Genomic DNA, 16,960 nt, shown 5'->3' with positions numbered 1-16,960 from the left:
TCTCTGTCCCTTGCTGTCGAGGTTTGTCCTGATGGGAGTGAGGTAGCACAAAGCGGCAGATGGTGTCTCTGAAGCAAAGGGCTCCGAGGACACAGAACCCGCCTCTGCACCTCATGTGACCACCCCCCCCCACCCCGCTCACACAAACCACCCCACAACCTTCCTCCGAGAACAGTTGTGATTTCCTCAGGGACTGCTTGTGGGCAATAAACTAATCCCAGGAGGGCTCTTGTCTACACAATAGGATACTGCTGGTTTGAAAACACACACACACAAGGTGTCTGCTGGTTCAGGGTCATCATCTCTGCAACAAAAGTCTGACACGCAGATTAGAGAACTGGCCCATTAATATAATTTAGCACAAGATCATTTTGGTGATTTAGTAGATAATGTAAAGAAGCTGATTTATTAATTTCCTCAATTTATAGCACAAGGTCTGAAGATTGCTGTGAAAATGTAGAGATTGGGTTATTTGAGCTGCAGTTCAAAAAAAAAATCACTGCAATACTGAAGCATAAACTTTATTGATAAAGCACATTGAAACCCATTTGTTAGTGCACTATGCTTCGTACTGTATCAGAGATCATTTCCTTGAATCACAAATGCTGCAGGCATGCTTTGAATCTGGAGATTGTTGTAACCTGAAATTCACCAAAAAGGACCTCACTGTGTACACTAATAAACACTCTTCCGAAATAAAACTACTTGAATGATGACTTACAAAGACAATGTATTTCATGCATATAATGCAAACGACATATTTCACTTCAGTAAAAACTATGAGGATATCAACTGATACAAAATCAGCTCAATGGAAACCTAAATCACTGACTATCGACTGTGGCTATATACAAAAAACATGTATGCCTGGAACTGGGGAAACGTTAAATTATGAGGATTACCTGCATAGACTAGACTGGCATTCCCATGGGTAGAGAACATTAAGGGGTGATCGAATTGAGGTGTTTAAGATGATTAAACAAATTGATTGGATGGATGAAGAAAAACCATTTGCTCTACTAGGGGAATCCTGAACAAGGGGGTGCATAACATTAAAATTAGAGCTAGGCTATTCAAAGTGATGTCAGGAACCACTTCTTCACACAAAGGTCAGGGGAAATCTGGAACTCCCCAAAATGCTGCTGAGCCTGGGGCTCAAGAGAATATTTCAAAACTGAGGTTGAAGGATTTTTGTTAGGTAGGGTATTAAGGGCAGCCATGGTGTAACTGAATGGTGGAATAGACTCAAGGGGCTGAATGGCCTACACTTCTTCCTATTTTCCCAGTGTAATGCAGCTTTCCGTAATTTGCTGGCAGTAATCCAGTATCTTAAATAGTGTGAATGGACGACCTTGGAACGGCACCCAGATTGCGAGAGGAGGACACTGAGACAGGCAGTCAGCAGCACCTAGAGGAGAGTGTGAGAGAAGGACCCTGAGCCAGGCAGTCAGCAGCAACTAGCACTAACATCACAGGAGGAACATAAGTTCATTGGCTGGTGAGAAACCACTGTTTGGGGGTGTCATCAAGTAGCTGAGAATTAGAAAAACACATTTTTAAAAGAAGTGGCTGCTTACATTTAAGTAAGAAACACAGGCGCTGGGGAAATAAAGTTGAGTCGAGGCCAGGTAAAATAAAGTTGCATGACTAAACCAAAGTAAAATAATGTTAACACATGGAAAGTAAACTGAAGCCCAGGCAGGACAGCTCGGTCATGTGGGATGTGTGTCTTGTAATATGTGGGAAGTTGTGGATGCTACCAGTGCCCTAGATGACCACGTCCAGGAAATGCAGAAACTTGAGCTCCGGGTTTCGGAACTCGAGCAGTGGCTGGAGTCACTCTGGCTCATCTGCGAGCTACATGGATAGCATGTTCAAAGAGGTGATCACACTGCAGCTTAGGAGCCTGGAGGCAGAAAGGGAATGGGTGACCGCCAGGCATTCCAAGAAAATTAAGCAAGTAGTGCAAGAGTTCGCAGGGGTCCCGCTCACCAGTCGGTTTTCCGTTTTGGATGCTGCTAAGGGCATTGGTTCCTCCCAGAAGTGCAGTCAGAGCCAAGTTTGTGGCACCACAGGAAGCTCTGCTGTACAGGAGGGGAGAAAGGTGAGGGCAAGAGCAATAGCAATAGGGGATTTGTTAGTTGAGGGAACAGAAAGGCGCTTCTGTAGCCGCAGACGTAACCACACGATGGTATGTTGCCTCCCTGGTGCCAGGGTCAAGGATGTCACGGAGTGGCTACAGGACATTCTTCTGGGGAAGGGTGACCAGCCAGAGATCATGGTCCACGCTGGTACCAATAACTTAGGTAGGAAAGGGGTTGAGGTCCTGAAAGCAGACTTTGGGGAGCTAGGAAGGTGGTTGAAAAGTAGGACCTCTAAAGCAGGAATCTCAGGATTACTCCCAGTTCTACATACAGGCGAGTATAGAAATAGGAGAATTGAGTGAATAAACACATGGCTGGAAAGCTGGTGTAGGAGGGAGAGCATCAGATTTCTGAGACATCGGGACCGGTTCTCGGAAAGGTGGGACTTGTACAAGCTGGACGGTCTACACATGAACAGGACTGGGATGAATATCCTCGCAGAGAGATTTGCTCGTGGTGTTGTGAGGGGAGTTTAAACTAGATTGGCAGGGAGATGGAAACCTGAAGGCAAATTCAGAGCAAGGAACAGGAGATGAAGAATTAGTGAGTGACTGAAAGACAGAAGCAGCACAGGTTGAAAAGTGTACAGCACAGGAATTTGGCAGTGTTAATAGTTATATATATATATATATATATATATATATAAATGCAGGGAGCATACTAAATAAAGCTGAGGGCACAGGTAGACACATGGCAGCATGATGTCATCGCTATAATGGAAACTTGGCTTAAGGAGGGGCAAAAATGGCAGGTCAACCTCCCTGAATATAGAGTTTTCAGGCAGGATCAGGAGAGGGATAAAAAAGGTGGGGTGGTTAAAGAATCAATTACAGCCATGAGGAGGGATGATATAGTAAATGAAGCATCAAATGAGGCCATATGGGTTAAGCTCAAAAATAAAAAAAGGGCAGGCACACTGCTAGGAGTGTACTATAGACACCCAAATAGTGGAAGGAAGTTAGAAGAGCAAATATGTACAGATTTCTGAGTGCAAAAACAATAGGGCAGTAATCATTGGGGACTTCAGCTACCCTAATATCAACTGGGATACAAACAATGTGAAAGGCACAGAGGGTGCAAAATTCTTGAACTGCATTCAAGAGAACTTTTTTTAGCCAGCACGTAACAAGCCCAACAAGAGCGGGCGCAATTCTTTAGTCCTGAATTTGCCTTCAGGTTTCCATCTCCCTGCCAATCTAGTTTAAACCCCCCTCACACCACCACGAGCAAATCTCTGTGTGAGGATATTCATCCCAGGCCTGTTCATGTGTAGACCGTCCAGCTTGTACAAGTCCCACCTTTCCGAGAACCGGTCCCGATGTCTCAGAAATCTGATGCTCTCCCTCCTACACCAGCTTTCCAGCCATGTGTTTATTCACTCAATTCTCCTATTTCTATACTCGCCTGCATGTAGAACTGGGAGTAATCCTGAGATTCCTGCTTTAAAGGTCCTGCTTTTCAACATTCTTCCTAGCTCCCCAAAGTCTGCTTTCAGGCCCTCCAGATTTAGTCTTAGGAAATGAAGCTGGGCAAGTGGATGAAGTAGCAATGGGGGGGCCATTTTGGAGACAGTGACCATAATATCATTAGATTTAGCATCATTATGGAAAAGGGCAAAGATAGAACAGGAGTAAAAGTTCTAAATTGGGGGAGACAAATTTTACAAAGCTGAGAGGTGAGCTGGCGAGAGTGGACTGGATACAGCTAGTAGAAGGAAAAACTGTGTGGGAGGCATTCAAAGGCAAGATTCTACGGGAACAGTGTAGACATGTCTCCACAAAGAAAAAGAGTGGTACTGCTAAATCAAGAGCCCCCTGGTTATCCAGAAGCATACAGGCCTAGATAAAGCAGAAAAAGAAAGCTTATGACAGTCACAAAAGACTTAATACTGTAGAAAGCCTAGAGGAGTATAGAAAATACAAGGGTGAAGTGAAAATGGAAATTATGAAAGCAAGGAGAGGATATGAAAAAATATTGGCAGGTAAAATCAAAGAAAATCCTAAGACGTTTTACCGGTACATTAAGAGCAAGAGAATAACTAAAGAAAAGATAGGGCCTATTAGAGGTATACATAGTAACTTGTGGGTTGATGCAGAAGATGTGGGCAGGGTTCTCAATGAGTACTTTATCTCTGTCTTCACTAAGGAGAGGGATGACGCAGACATTCTAATTAAAGAGGAGTGTGAAGTATTAGATACAATAAGCATAGTGAGAGAGGAAGTACTGGAGGCACTGGCATCCTTGAAGGTAGATGGATGGTATCCCAGGCTGTTGAAGGAAGCCAGGGAGGAAATAGCGGACGCTCTGAGGATCATTTTCCAATCCTCTTTAGATACAGGCGAGGTCCCAGAGGACTGGAGATCTGCGTACATTGTATCATTATTTAAAATAATGGGGGAAAGGCCAGAAAATTATAGGCTGGTCAGTCTGACTTTGGTGGTGGACAAATTATTGGAAACAATTCTGAGAGAGAGGATAAACTGTCACTCAGAAAGGCATGGATTGATCAGGGATAGTCAGTTTTGTTGGGGGAAAATCATGTCTTAATAACTTAATAGAATTTTTTGAGGAAGTAACATGGAGGATTGATGAGGATACTGTAGTGGATGTTGTCTACATGGATTTCAGTAAGGTATGTGACAAGGTCCCACATGGCAGACTGGTCAGGAAAGTAAGATCTCATGAGATACAAGGGTAGGCGGCAGGTTGGATCCACAATTGGCTCAGTGACAGGAAACAAAGGGTGCTCAGTGACAGGAAACAAAGGGTAAAGGCCAATGGATGTTTTTGCAAATGGAAAATGGTTTCCAATGGTGTTCCACAGGGTTCAGTGTTGGGGCCCTTGCTGTTTGTTGTATATATTAACAATTTAGACTTAAATTTGGAAGGCATGATTGGGGAATTTGCAGATGACACAAAAATTGGCCGTGTAGTTGATAAAGAGAATAGCTGTTGACTCCAGAATGTTAGCAATGGTTTGGTTGAGTGAACGGAGAAGTGGCAAATGGACTTCAATCTGGAAAAGTGTGAGGTAATGCAATTGGGGAGGAGCAAAGCAAGGGAATACTCAATAAATGGGAAGTTATTGAGAGGGGTTATTGAGGAAGTGAGAGGCCTTGGGGTGCATGTCCACAGGTCCTTAAAGGTGGCAGGACAGGTGGACCAGGTGGTCGAGAAAGCATATAGAATGCTTTCCTCTTTGGGCAAGGTATTGGATACAAAAGCAGGATGTAATGATGGAACTGTATAAAACGCTGGTTAGGCCACAGCTGGAATTTTGTATACAGTTCTGGTCACCACATTACAGGTAGGACGTAATTGCTCTGGAGAGAGTGCAGGGGAGATTTACAAGAATGTTGCCAAGGCTTGAAAATTGCAACTATGAGGAGAGATTGGATAGGCTAGTGCTGTTTTCCTTATAACAGAGGGGGCTAAGGGGTGATCTAATTGAGGTGTATGAAATTATAAGGGGCCTAGATAGGGTAGACCGGAAAGACTTGTTTCCCCTAGCTGAGGGGTTAATTGCCAGGGGGCATAGGTTTAAGGTGATTGGTAGAAGGATTAGTGGGGATATGAGGAAAACTTATTCACCCAGAGGGTGGGGGGCATCTGGAATTCACTGCCTAAATTATTGGTTGAGGCTGAAACGCTCAACTCATTTAAAAGGTACATAGATCTGCATCTGAAGTGCTGGAGCCTGCAAGGCTACGGACCAAATACTGCAAAGTAGGGTTATAATGAGCAGCTAGTTTCTTTTTTTCTCATTTTGGCCAGTGCAGACACGATGGACTGAATGGCCTCTTTCTGTATCATAACTTTTCTATGGTTCTAAATACAAACTACCTTCAGTTCCTTTGTCAAACACTTTGTAGAAACACAAACTGAGGAAAATATTTGCACAGAAAATTCACGGCCACATATGACAGCGCATTGAATTGTGAGTGTCACTGCTATGGTACACATACTTGTGTCTTTACATAACAATCTTAAATGAAGTTTATTTGAAGTTGCCGGCCTCATGCATTCTGGGAAGTATAAACCAAGAAGGTGAAGCCACTGATTATACCTTACCATACAAATGATTCAATACAATACACACAGCTGCTGTCATAAACTCATCAAGTAAGGACGCCAGGCAAAATATCCAGAATACTATAGATTACTGCCAGAGCTGTGGCTTAGCTGCTAATGTGCTCCAGTGATCAATGTAACTTAAAATTGAATGTAGACATTCTGCTTCTTAAACAAGAGTGCCATTGTAGTGTTACAACTTTAATCAGCAATCCGCCTCACTGGACTTGCTCAAGTTACACATTTACAGTGAAAATTCTCAGCTTGGGATCCCAGTCCAGATTGCGTTGTAATGTTGGAAATATTCTTCAGTCTGGTATCAGTGGTTTGTTGGAGATCTGTTCCACTACTTATCCTTGGAAAAAGAACTGCAATACTTGACACATTTCACTTAATGCCATCCAGGCTCACTCAGGGCAGCTTTCGGTATAAACTCTGGGGAAAACCACATTCTGTTCAGACCATTCTGACCCAAACCAATGTGATTATTCCTGGCTGACAGCATAAGCAGAGTCAAAGGCTGCAGTCTGGGGAGCCTGCAAGGTTAGGGGACTAAACCTGACATCAACACATCATTCCCCTACTCTCTCATTGTGAAGGTCACAGATTTGTTTGCAGTCCTGATGCTTAACAAAAGCATGGCATGACATTCCCCATTATCAGTCCAGCCTCAATAAGGTAAAAGTGGTTTATTCATATCTTACAAACAACCCAGGTCTCTACACCAGTAGATTTGTCAATATGCTTTATTGTTTGATACATTTATTTCATCACCTCAAATACTTTCACTAAATACTTCACCCTTGTAGTGTATACTTCAACGTGTTCTCTCCAGACACAAACCAAGTTTGGAAGGACAAAATCCATTATCGTGTTGTTGACCGATTTCCGCAGTTCAAATGTACACAGTAAAAAGATTTCACATACCCCATCACTGCATCATATTAGAATCGTAGCATCAACATTGAGCTTTTAAAAAAAAATCTTCAACTGAATTAAAATTCTGATGCACGAATCTTTTGTGTGAGATGTAGAATTGATCAGGTATAATATGTGGTAAACAACATGTGCTGTGGACTACTGCAGGAATTAATTCCACGAAGTCCTGAGTTGAAGGACAGGTCTGTATTTTTCCAAGAACATTATTACTGCTGAAGGCACAATGCAGATTGGTCATAGGAATTTCAATTTAGAAAGGAGGCAGGAGCTGCACATAGTATATGATTAAAGCTGTTATTCACCTTTACCCCATTCTAACTTTGAGCCAGCAGTCACACACCCACCCAACAATATCTCACACCTCCCCACTATATGTGACAGCAAAGGGCTGCATCTCCTACTAGACTCTCCTGCTAATATGGCACTTATAAGAGTTTGACTGCAACAGCTATAGTAAGAAAAATCTTTAAGAGAATTCATAGAACCATAGAATGGTTACAGCCTAGGAGGCTGCCATTCGGCCCATCATGTCCGAACTGGCTTTCTGCAAGAGCAATTCACTAGCCCCCACTCACCCACCTTTTTCCCATAGCACTGCCAATATTTTGTCTTCAGGTAATGATTATAAATAAATATGAAGGCAAATGCCCCATGAGCTTGAAATAAATATTCAGCTTCTACAAACAGAAACAAGTGCATTGCTTGAAACAAGTGTGTCCTCCGTAGCCTTGTCTTGTGCTGAATCTTCAACAATTAACAATTCCAGCTGCATCCTGTGTCCATACAATGTGTTTGATGTCACGTGTAATAAGTCGAACTGTCAGTTTTAAGGACTGTTGTCAAACTCAGCTGTAACTCAGTGAAAGGGAGGAGAACCAGCTCCCAAGAGAACCATCAAAGGGTCGTAATATCCCAGTAGAGTTCACCACACAAAATAAAATATATAATTTATCATAATTCTTCCCTCAAACCTTCCTCTGGCTTAAGCTCACCTTTACATGAGTTGGTTTCCTCCTTGAATAAGAGACATTTGAATGACTGCTATTTACTTAATTATATCTTAGGGATGAAAAAGCACTGTATGTAATCAGTAACAAGCATATTTAAAACATTTGTGTAACATTCCATTATCCTCTATATTAATAAAGTTGCCTACTCATTTTTTTTAAACAGGGCTTTGTTAAAATAGAGGGGCAAGGAATTTCACATAAACACTAAGTGACAGGAGAGCAAGCAAGATGCCTAGTAGGCACAACAGTCCTACAAGACAGTGCATGTCTTTACGTACATGACAGAAGACAGTGGAGCTTATTGGTCTTCCAACTAAACGAGATGTGTACAGAAGGCAGTTTTGATGTAAAACCTTCAGTGCATGGGGGAACATCGAAGTGGTGGAGCACAGCAGCCTCACTCTTGGAAATTTGTAAAATGTACAGTTCTCTAGTATACCATTGCGAATTTTGAACCTACATGTCACTGGGAGTGCTGCACTATTGCAATCAGCAATCTTTAAAAGCTATAAAGAATTGGCAATGTACTGACAAGAAGCTTGTAGAGAAATGGAAGGATTGAGAAAAGCAGGTAGAATTAAAGGGACTTTATCTGAAGGCTTGCTCTTCAAATCAATTTGTCTGTGCTGCAATTCCCTTCCTTAGTTACACACCTCTGAGATCACCCACCCAAGCTTCTATCTGAGTTTGCCCACACCCTGCATACCTACTCCATGCTAATGCTTCAAAATCACTTCCAGACTTTGTTTAAAAATAAGAAACATAAAGAACTTTCAAATAAATTAATTCACATTTGAACTTTGGATAAAAGGGAAATGGAGAAGACCATAAGCTAAATTTAATGCTTCCTCGCTGGTGGCTTTGAAGGCAGGGGTGAGGGGGCACATTAATCCAGCAGGTGGCCTATCTGCCCCTGCCTCACTGCAATTATACCCATGGCAGGAGTGGAATTGGGTGGCCCGCCTGCCTGTGGGCCAACTGAGGCCCTTAAGTGGGCAACTGGTGCCTACTGTACGGTCTCATCCCCCCACCATTTAACAGGCAACATGAGAGGCCCATGCCAATCAACTAGTCTGTCAGGTTTCACTGCACAGCCTGGTGGACGGCAGTGGGGGTGATACCTCCCTTAACTGGCCCCCTGGCCCTAATGAACAGCCCCAAGGTGTACCTATCCCCCACCCCCCCAGCTGTCCTTCCCCGATGGCCTCTCAAACCCAACCCTCAAACTCTTACAGAAGTTCAATCCATTGCATCTCATCATCCGAGTGCACTAAGAGTAGGGGCCACAGCACTCACTGGCGCTACTGGCACAGTGGGGACAGCTGGCTTCTGATTGGCTGGAGCTTTCTGAGGCGGGACTTCCTGCCCTTGAGGGGTGAAAATCCTGCCTCAAGCCTTTTAACAGGGGAGCAATTCTTCCACTGGTCGGCTACCCTCACCCAACCTTTTAGCAGGGGGGGAATGGGGACTACAGCATCCTATATAATTCAGCCCCATAAATCTAGTCCCAGAAATTGACTTTTTTTAAAAAAAGCCCCAGAAATTCAAATATCAAAAAATGACACTTTTATCTAATAGAAAATAAATATTCTCTTTAGTTAATTGACTCTATCCCAAGGAAATAAAGGAACATTCTCAATTAATTCAGAGAATGGGAGGGAGACAACCGAGAAAGCAAGAGCAGGTGTCTGCTGGAGAGAGAAACATATACAGAAAAAAAGAGGGAAATGTTTCTATTTGTGACAGACAGTCAGCTTATGTCTGAAGTCATAGGTACTCACTGGTATATAAAGGGGCAGCAGAAAAAAATTGTCAATGCCTTTGACTTGTTTCGAGTGAAAGCCGAGTTTACTCAGAAAATTGGAGGATTTTGAAAATTCCCAGAACTTCCACCAAAAAAACGCTAATAAGTTAAATATGATCAAAACAGAAGTTCTGGTAATTTAAAATGACACTGAATTTACTACATTCTGAATTTTGAGGAGAAAGCAGTTTAAATTTTACAATTATTTCTAAACTAAATATAACAGCAACAGACAGAAGTAAATAAGACAGCCTCCTGAAATATTTGTATCACCGACCAGTCCTAGAGATGGATGTTTTAAAAATTCTCCATTGCCGGCTTTCAGTTTTGTTATTTTGTTTTCCATATTTTCAGGCTTGCATGTATAATTGAATCAGAGTGTCAGGTATACGTTCTCATAGTTAACTTTTACCTCTCAAGATCCTGACTGCATGGTTTTGAAATTCCTCCTCTCCTCTCAGAAACAACACTCAATGCTACTGAAGGGGGGCATTCCTGCTTTCAATGCAACTGAAATCCATCCTGCGTGGTATCTGAGATTTCCTCCTTTTCTCCCACCCACCTGCTCATTTTTTATGCATTTAAATAGGAGCTAACCCTACCAACTGGAGAGATGTCTTGAATGAGTTTCACGATGGTTATCAAATTCGGGAAGGCACTGTGCCTTGAAACTACTGATGTGTAATCTTTTTCTTTGGGTTTTAGGCAATTACAAGACCAGAATTCAGGAATAAGGAACAGAGGTTGATAGGACAAGTACACAATCCATCTGTTTGTTACATTGATATTGACCTCTGCTACAAAATACTGAATTTACTTGTAAGAGAACAGTGTCATTCCCATTGATGAAGAAGGAAGAGTCATGGAAGCCCCAGTAGCTATCTTAGATCTTCGCAAATCTATGGGAAATTTACATTTTAGAAAGAGAGAGAAGCTATGGATTATTAACAGGCTCTAATCATTTTAATGCTGGGCTGGACCAGACTGACTTGCATATGGGCACTTCTTTTAAGGGGTGCAAGCAAAATTAAATAAGTGGGTGCAGTTAACGATTCTATCCCCCACCCCACCAAACTAATACCAGGAAATGTAGAGGCGGCCCATACATAGGCATCCACATCAGGGATGTAACCAGACAACACAGAGCCTTAAGTTTTCAATGCATGTGCACTCACAATCACTTTGGATGTCCCTCAGTCTCAAAAGTATAATTATGATTTATCAATGTAATGTATTAGAACAACTGGTGTATTTTCACTTTTGTTGGCACATGGGAGAAATCATAGAATCATCAGCAATTAAACACAAAGGGAAAGAAATCTGCTTGCTATTTGGGAGCAATGCAGGTTGGCTGCCTAAGGAGATAGCAACAGGTAACACAAAATGAACTGAGGAGGCATCTGGAAATATCACTATCACACTTAGTTCATAGTTTATCTGTCATCATGACTATATGTGTCCCAAAATGATGACATGAGATAGTTAAGAATTGAAGCTGTAATGAGGTGGTCCATCCTCCATCTCAAAATCTGGTGAAAAGATTTTTATAATGCAAAATAAATTAAGAGGTCCAGCTAACAGGCTTACCGTAATGTAATGCTGTCTGTCCTTCACTATCCTGCAATTAGAAAAGAGAAGTATCACTATACATCATTCACATCATCGGAAAAATGACTAAACAATGGATCATGTAATAAACATTTGCACAGAGATAATAATTAAGTCATGGTATGAGTTTATGATGCTAATTGGATGCAAAGTTAATATTAGAGAGACTGGCGGGTAGCCAGTTTTAAGCCACTGGCCTTTCATTTCTGGAACCTGGCTTCAAATTAAGAATGAAAACCTCCTCTGTTGACTATAAAGGGAATACATGAAATGTGCGAACAGTGTGACTCCTGTTCCTAATAGCACAGACCCACAATGCAAAATAACCAAAAATTGATCTGGTAAGCAATTTAGCACAGTGTGACCATCTTCACAATTATCGCATGTTGTATTTTTTAGCCTGAATTCTGCAATTTTGCATTAGAAAACCCTGGAAACAATGAAAATACTACTCTGAGTGATAATTTCTCCTGCCAATAGGTAACCTCACCTAGATGAACCTCAGGAAGAATGGTGTGAAAAATGTAACAGTAAGGAATGCTCTGAGGCTGAACTTGACCATATTTTTGGGAAAGTATTGAGGGAAATTCCCTCTGTATCTGTGTTTGAACCAGGCTTTGGAAAACTTGGTGTTGACTCTGGGTCCTGAAAGTAATAAACTTTTCACTGGCAATACTAACATTCCTCATCTTGATGATTAATAAAAATAATTAAAATAACCCATCAACCCGAAGTGGGGTGCTTTTAGGTACAAAATTGCAACAACTTGCATTTATATAGTGCCTCTCAAGTACGAAATGTTATGATCCTCAGCTGATGTTACCTCTGGACAAGCCTGATCCCAGGGTGGAACCCAGCTTGAGAGATCCTAACTTTTATTTGTTTGTTTAGATACGTGGAGAGGGGCTACTGAACAGGGTCACTGGAGCCAGCTAATGAACTTTTAACAAAAGAATAAAACATGTATTTAACATGAAAAGATGATATATATTACAATGCTTCTTCACACACAACTATATCTTTACAGATGCATACAGATTTATATGGGTAACACAAGTTACAAAAGCAATCACACACTCTAACGTTCACAGTAATTACATAGTCCTTGTACCAATAGGTGACCTGTGGTCACACACTGCACTCTGAAACATAGTTACAAATGCCACCCCAGACGGATTTTTAAAAAAATTCATGGGATGTGGGCTTCACTGGCTGGGCCAGCATTTATTGCCCATCCCCAGCTGCCCTTGAGAAGGTGGTGGTGAGCTGCCTTCTTGAACCGCTGCAGTTCATGTGGTGTATGTACACCCACAGTGCTGTTAGGAAGGGAGTTGCAGGATTTTGAACCAGCGACAGTGAAGGAAGGACGATATATTTCCAAGTCAGGATGGTGAGTGGCTTGAAGGGAACTTGCAGGTAGTGGTGTTCCCATCTATTCGCTGCCCTTGTCCTTCTAGATGGTAGTGGGCTTGGAAGGTGTTGTCGAAGGAGCCTTGGTGAATTCCTGAAGTGTATCTTGTAGATGGTACACACTGTTGGTGGTGGAGGGAGTGAATGCTTGTGGATGTGGTGCCAATCAAGCAGGCTGCTTTGTCCTGGACAGTGTCAAGCTTCTTGAGTGTTCTGGGAGCTGCACTCATCTAGGCAAGTGGGGAGCATTCCATCACACTCCTGACTTGTGCCTTATAGATGGTGGACAGGCTTTAGGGAGTCAGGAGTTGAGTTGCATGTCACAGCATTCCTAGCCTCTGATCTGTTCTTGTAGCCCAAGTATTTATATGGCTAGTCCAGTTCAGTTTCTGGTCAATGGTAACTTCCAGGATGTTGATAGTGGGGAATTCAGTGATTGTAATGCCATTGAATATCAGGGGGTGATGGTTGGATTCTCTCTTGTTGGAGATGGTCATTGCCTGACACTTGAGTGGCATGAATGTTACTTGCCACTTGTCAGCCTGAGGTTGGATATTGTCCAGGTCTTGCTGCATTTGAACATGGATTGCTTCAGTATCTGAGCAGTTGTGAATGGTGCTGAACATTGTGCAATCACCAGTGAACATCCCCACTTCTGATCTTATGATGGAAGGAAGGTCATTGATGAAGCAGCTGAAGATGGTTAGGCCGAGGCCACTGCCCTGGGGAACACCTGCAGTGATGTCCTGGAGCTGAGATGACTGACCTCCAATAATCACAACTATCTTCCTTTGTGCTAGGTATGACTCCAACCAGTGGAGAGATTTCCCCCCGATTCCCATCGACTCCAGTTTTGCTAGGGTTCCTTAGTGCCACACTCAGTCAAACATAGCCTTGATGTCAAGGGCAGTCAATCTCACCTCACCTCGGGAGTTCAGCTCTTTTGTCCATATCTGAACTAAGGCTGTAATGAGGTCAGGAGCTGAGTTGCCCTGGCGGAACCCAAACTGGGTGTCAGTGAGCTGGTTATTGCTAAGCAAGTGCCACTTGATAGCACTGTTGATTTACTTTACTGTTGATCAAGCGTAAACTGATGGGGCGGTAATTGGTCGGGTTGGGTTTGGCCTGCTTTTTGTGTACAGGACATATCAGGGCAATTTTCCACTTGGCCAGGTAGATGCCAGTGTTGTAGCTGTACTGGAACAGCTTGGCTAGGGGCGTGGCAAGTTCTGGAGTACAAGCCTTCAGTACTATTGCCGGAATATTGTCAGGATCCATAGCATTTGCAGTATCCAGTGCTTTCAGCTGTTTCTTCATATCACGTGGAGTGAATCGAATTGGCTGAAGACTGGCATGTGTGGGGACCTCCGGAGGAGGCCGAGATGGATCTTCCACTCTGCAATTCTGGCTGAAGATTGTAGTAAATGCTTCAGCCTTACCTGATGCTATGGATCTCTCAACTCCCCACAGACACATGTTACACTGTGAGCCAACCAGTCTCAGTGAACTCCATCTTTCGCAAGAGAGTTTCCAATCTCCACTTTCCAAGAGTGCGCCTTGGAGTTTTCTCACTCCGACGCTTTCTCCCATACGCCTTCCACAAGGGTTCCGCTCTAGGGTTTCAAACTCTCCCTCCCATGTTCCTCTCCCCTGGGTCACTACATGCATTCAAGCTTTCTTCCACGCACTCTCTCTCACCGACTCAGCTGAAAACAGTACACCACTGCTTCACATGCCCACAGCAATAAGTTACAGACCTTCAGTTGCCTCTTTGGACCTTCTGACTTCTCATAAACCTTTATATTGCTTTGTCTCTGCTTCCTGAAGCTTGGAACCTTAAGCATGAAGCTTGGAGCCTTTCTCTACCTCTCACTCTTAACTTCACTTAACAGGACCCTTTCCAGCTTCCTGTCCTTCCTTTGACTAGAAGGTCTGCTTGGGACTTTCTCCTGTTCCACTCCCCTGGATTCTTGGGGACTTCCTTCTTTAGCTTGGGACTGGCTATCTGTCCGTTTTGCTCCAGTATCTCCCTGGCAGCTACTTTCAACCAACTTTAGCTGGGGACTGGCTATCTGCTCCTTCTAGGCTGCTTCTGCTTGGCAGTTGTCTTCAAAACTGAATTCAAAAACTGCTGTTTCTAGTTTCTTCTCTGTGTCTATGGGAGGCACTTGCCTCTCTGGACCTCTGTTGCTAGACAACAGCCCAATTTTTCTACTCTTGTGTTTGCTTATCTTCTCTTACCTTAGAAATGCAAGCACCTTTTAAAGTGAAACTAAAACTCAACTTGACCTTTTCTTAACACACAGATATAGAAATACAAGTCAAACTTAAACATTAAAGCTAAAACTCATTCCTAACACCCACAAATACCAATATAACTTACTTAAACTATCTCTATTTCCTAACATAAAATATCCCAAGGCACTTAACACAAAAGGGACAAAGGAGGATATACAGTTATCTTTTGTTTAGCACTCCTAATCGTGTTCCCAAAAAACGTTGTGCTAAATGAAAATTTGCTAAATAAAAATCATTTTCAAATAAAAAAACATGTAATAAGGGTTGGTTACGTTCCTGTAATTTTTACATTAAAAACTTATTAGCTGTCTTGAACCTAACTGGCCCAAAAATCCTCTTTCTACTTACTACCCTTACTAACTGCACTTACCTCCTGCACGGCACTTCCTGCCCATCCCCCTTGCTGCCGCTGCTTCCCTCTCCCGACCCGCTCACTCCCTCCCGCTTGCCTCCCCTCTCATGTTCTCCCCATCGTTGCTTCCCAATTGTCGCTACCCTCTCCTGACCCTCCTGCTCCCTGCCCAGAAGGGCAGCAAGTGCGAGGGTCAGGAGAGGAAAGTGGTGTGCTGGAGGGTAGTCAGAGGGAAGTGACAAGTGGGGGCGATTGAAGGGGTCAGGAGAGGTGGTGAGTGAAGCGGTGTTGTCTTTAAAAAACAGACAGAGCATGCGCAGTAACCACACTAAAACAAAAATGGAGATAGCACTAATCAAATAAGTTCCGTTATTTACAACATTGCTAAAACGAAAACAGGCTATTACAAAGCTCTTTAAATGGGGGATACCTGTATTAGGACAAATGACTAAAAGCTTGGTCAGAGTGGTAGGTTCTAAGGAGCCTCTTGAAGGAGAAGTTAGACCCAGACAGCCAATGAGGGGATTTAGGAGGGAATTCCAGAGCCTAAGACCCTCGATGGTTGAAGGCACGACTGTCAACGTAGAGCAAAGAAAAAAGGAAATGCACAAGAGGCTACAGTCAGAGGAACGCTATGTTCTTTGAGAGTAGGCAAGCTGGAGGATGTTACAGAGATAAGTGGATTATCCAAGTATTCAGCTGCTCCATGCTTCTCTTTCACAGTTTTTTCACTTGCATTAAGCGTGTCAGCTATGTGACCAACCAGGCCAACATAACTGAAAAAGTGCAGAAGAGATGGCAGGTGATGATTTTCCAATGTATCTGTATTGCCCTTGGGATCCCCCCAAAACATCTGCATGCTGCTTTTTTTCTTTAATTGCAGTGCTCTGTCCTGCATGGTGAAGGGTTAGTTTATTTTAGGTCCAGTCTATTGGATTAGTCAGAGGTCATTACTGAAATATTATTGGATTGGGCTACTTACAGAGAATAAAAAAGAACAAAGCTTAAGTTTGCTGGGCAAAGTTGCAGAGTGTGTAATTCTTTTATGATGACGCTTCAAGTACCTTACCGCAGCAGCTCCCTGAAGATGCTCTGTGGTTAAGTGTCATAATGAAGGTGAATTGAAATGTAATGTAATGTGTTTCTGTTCCCTCATCCAAGGCTTTCTAGCTGTAACATTGATTAAAGACAGTGCTGCCAAAACAAAACCGCAACATCACAGAAACACACAGAGTGAGTCACACTGCATCTGACACCACTGCGATTTCTAGAATGCTCTTCCAGTGAAGGCAGGTGCAACATGCTCACTGTTTTTTCTCTCTCA

The 16,960-nt window shown here is 42.8% G+C and overlaps 1 protein-coding gene across 1 annotated transcript in view; it reads right to left on the bottom strand.

The window, feature by feature from the left end:
- acbd6 (acyl-CoA binding domain containing 6) overlaps window positions 1–16,960 on the bottom strand; it is a 207,332-nt gene that overhangs the window by 10,444 nt on the left and 179,928 nt on the right. Inside the window, exon 7 of the mRNA XM_041208380.1 lies at window positions 11,556–11,586. Coding sequence (XP_041064314.1) covers window positions 11,556–11,586 — 31 coding nt within the window. The remainder of the gene's footprint in view (window positions 1–11,555; window positions 11,587–16,960) is intronic.

This window comes from Carcharodon carcharias, chromosome 16 (genome assembly GCF_017639515.1).
Source record: "Carcharodon carcharias isolate sCarCar2 chromosome 16, sCarCar2.pri, whole genome shotgun sequence".
NCBI classification, from domain to species: domain Eukaryota; kingdom Metazoa; phylum Chordata; class Chondrichthyes; order Lamniformes; family Lamnidae; genus Carcharodon; species Carcharodon carcharias.
Note: the sequence above shows the minus strand (reverse complement) of the source record. Positions and strands in the feature narration are given on the sequence as shown.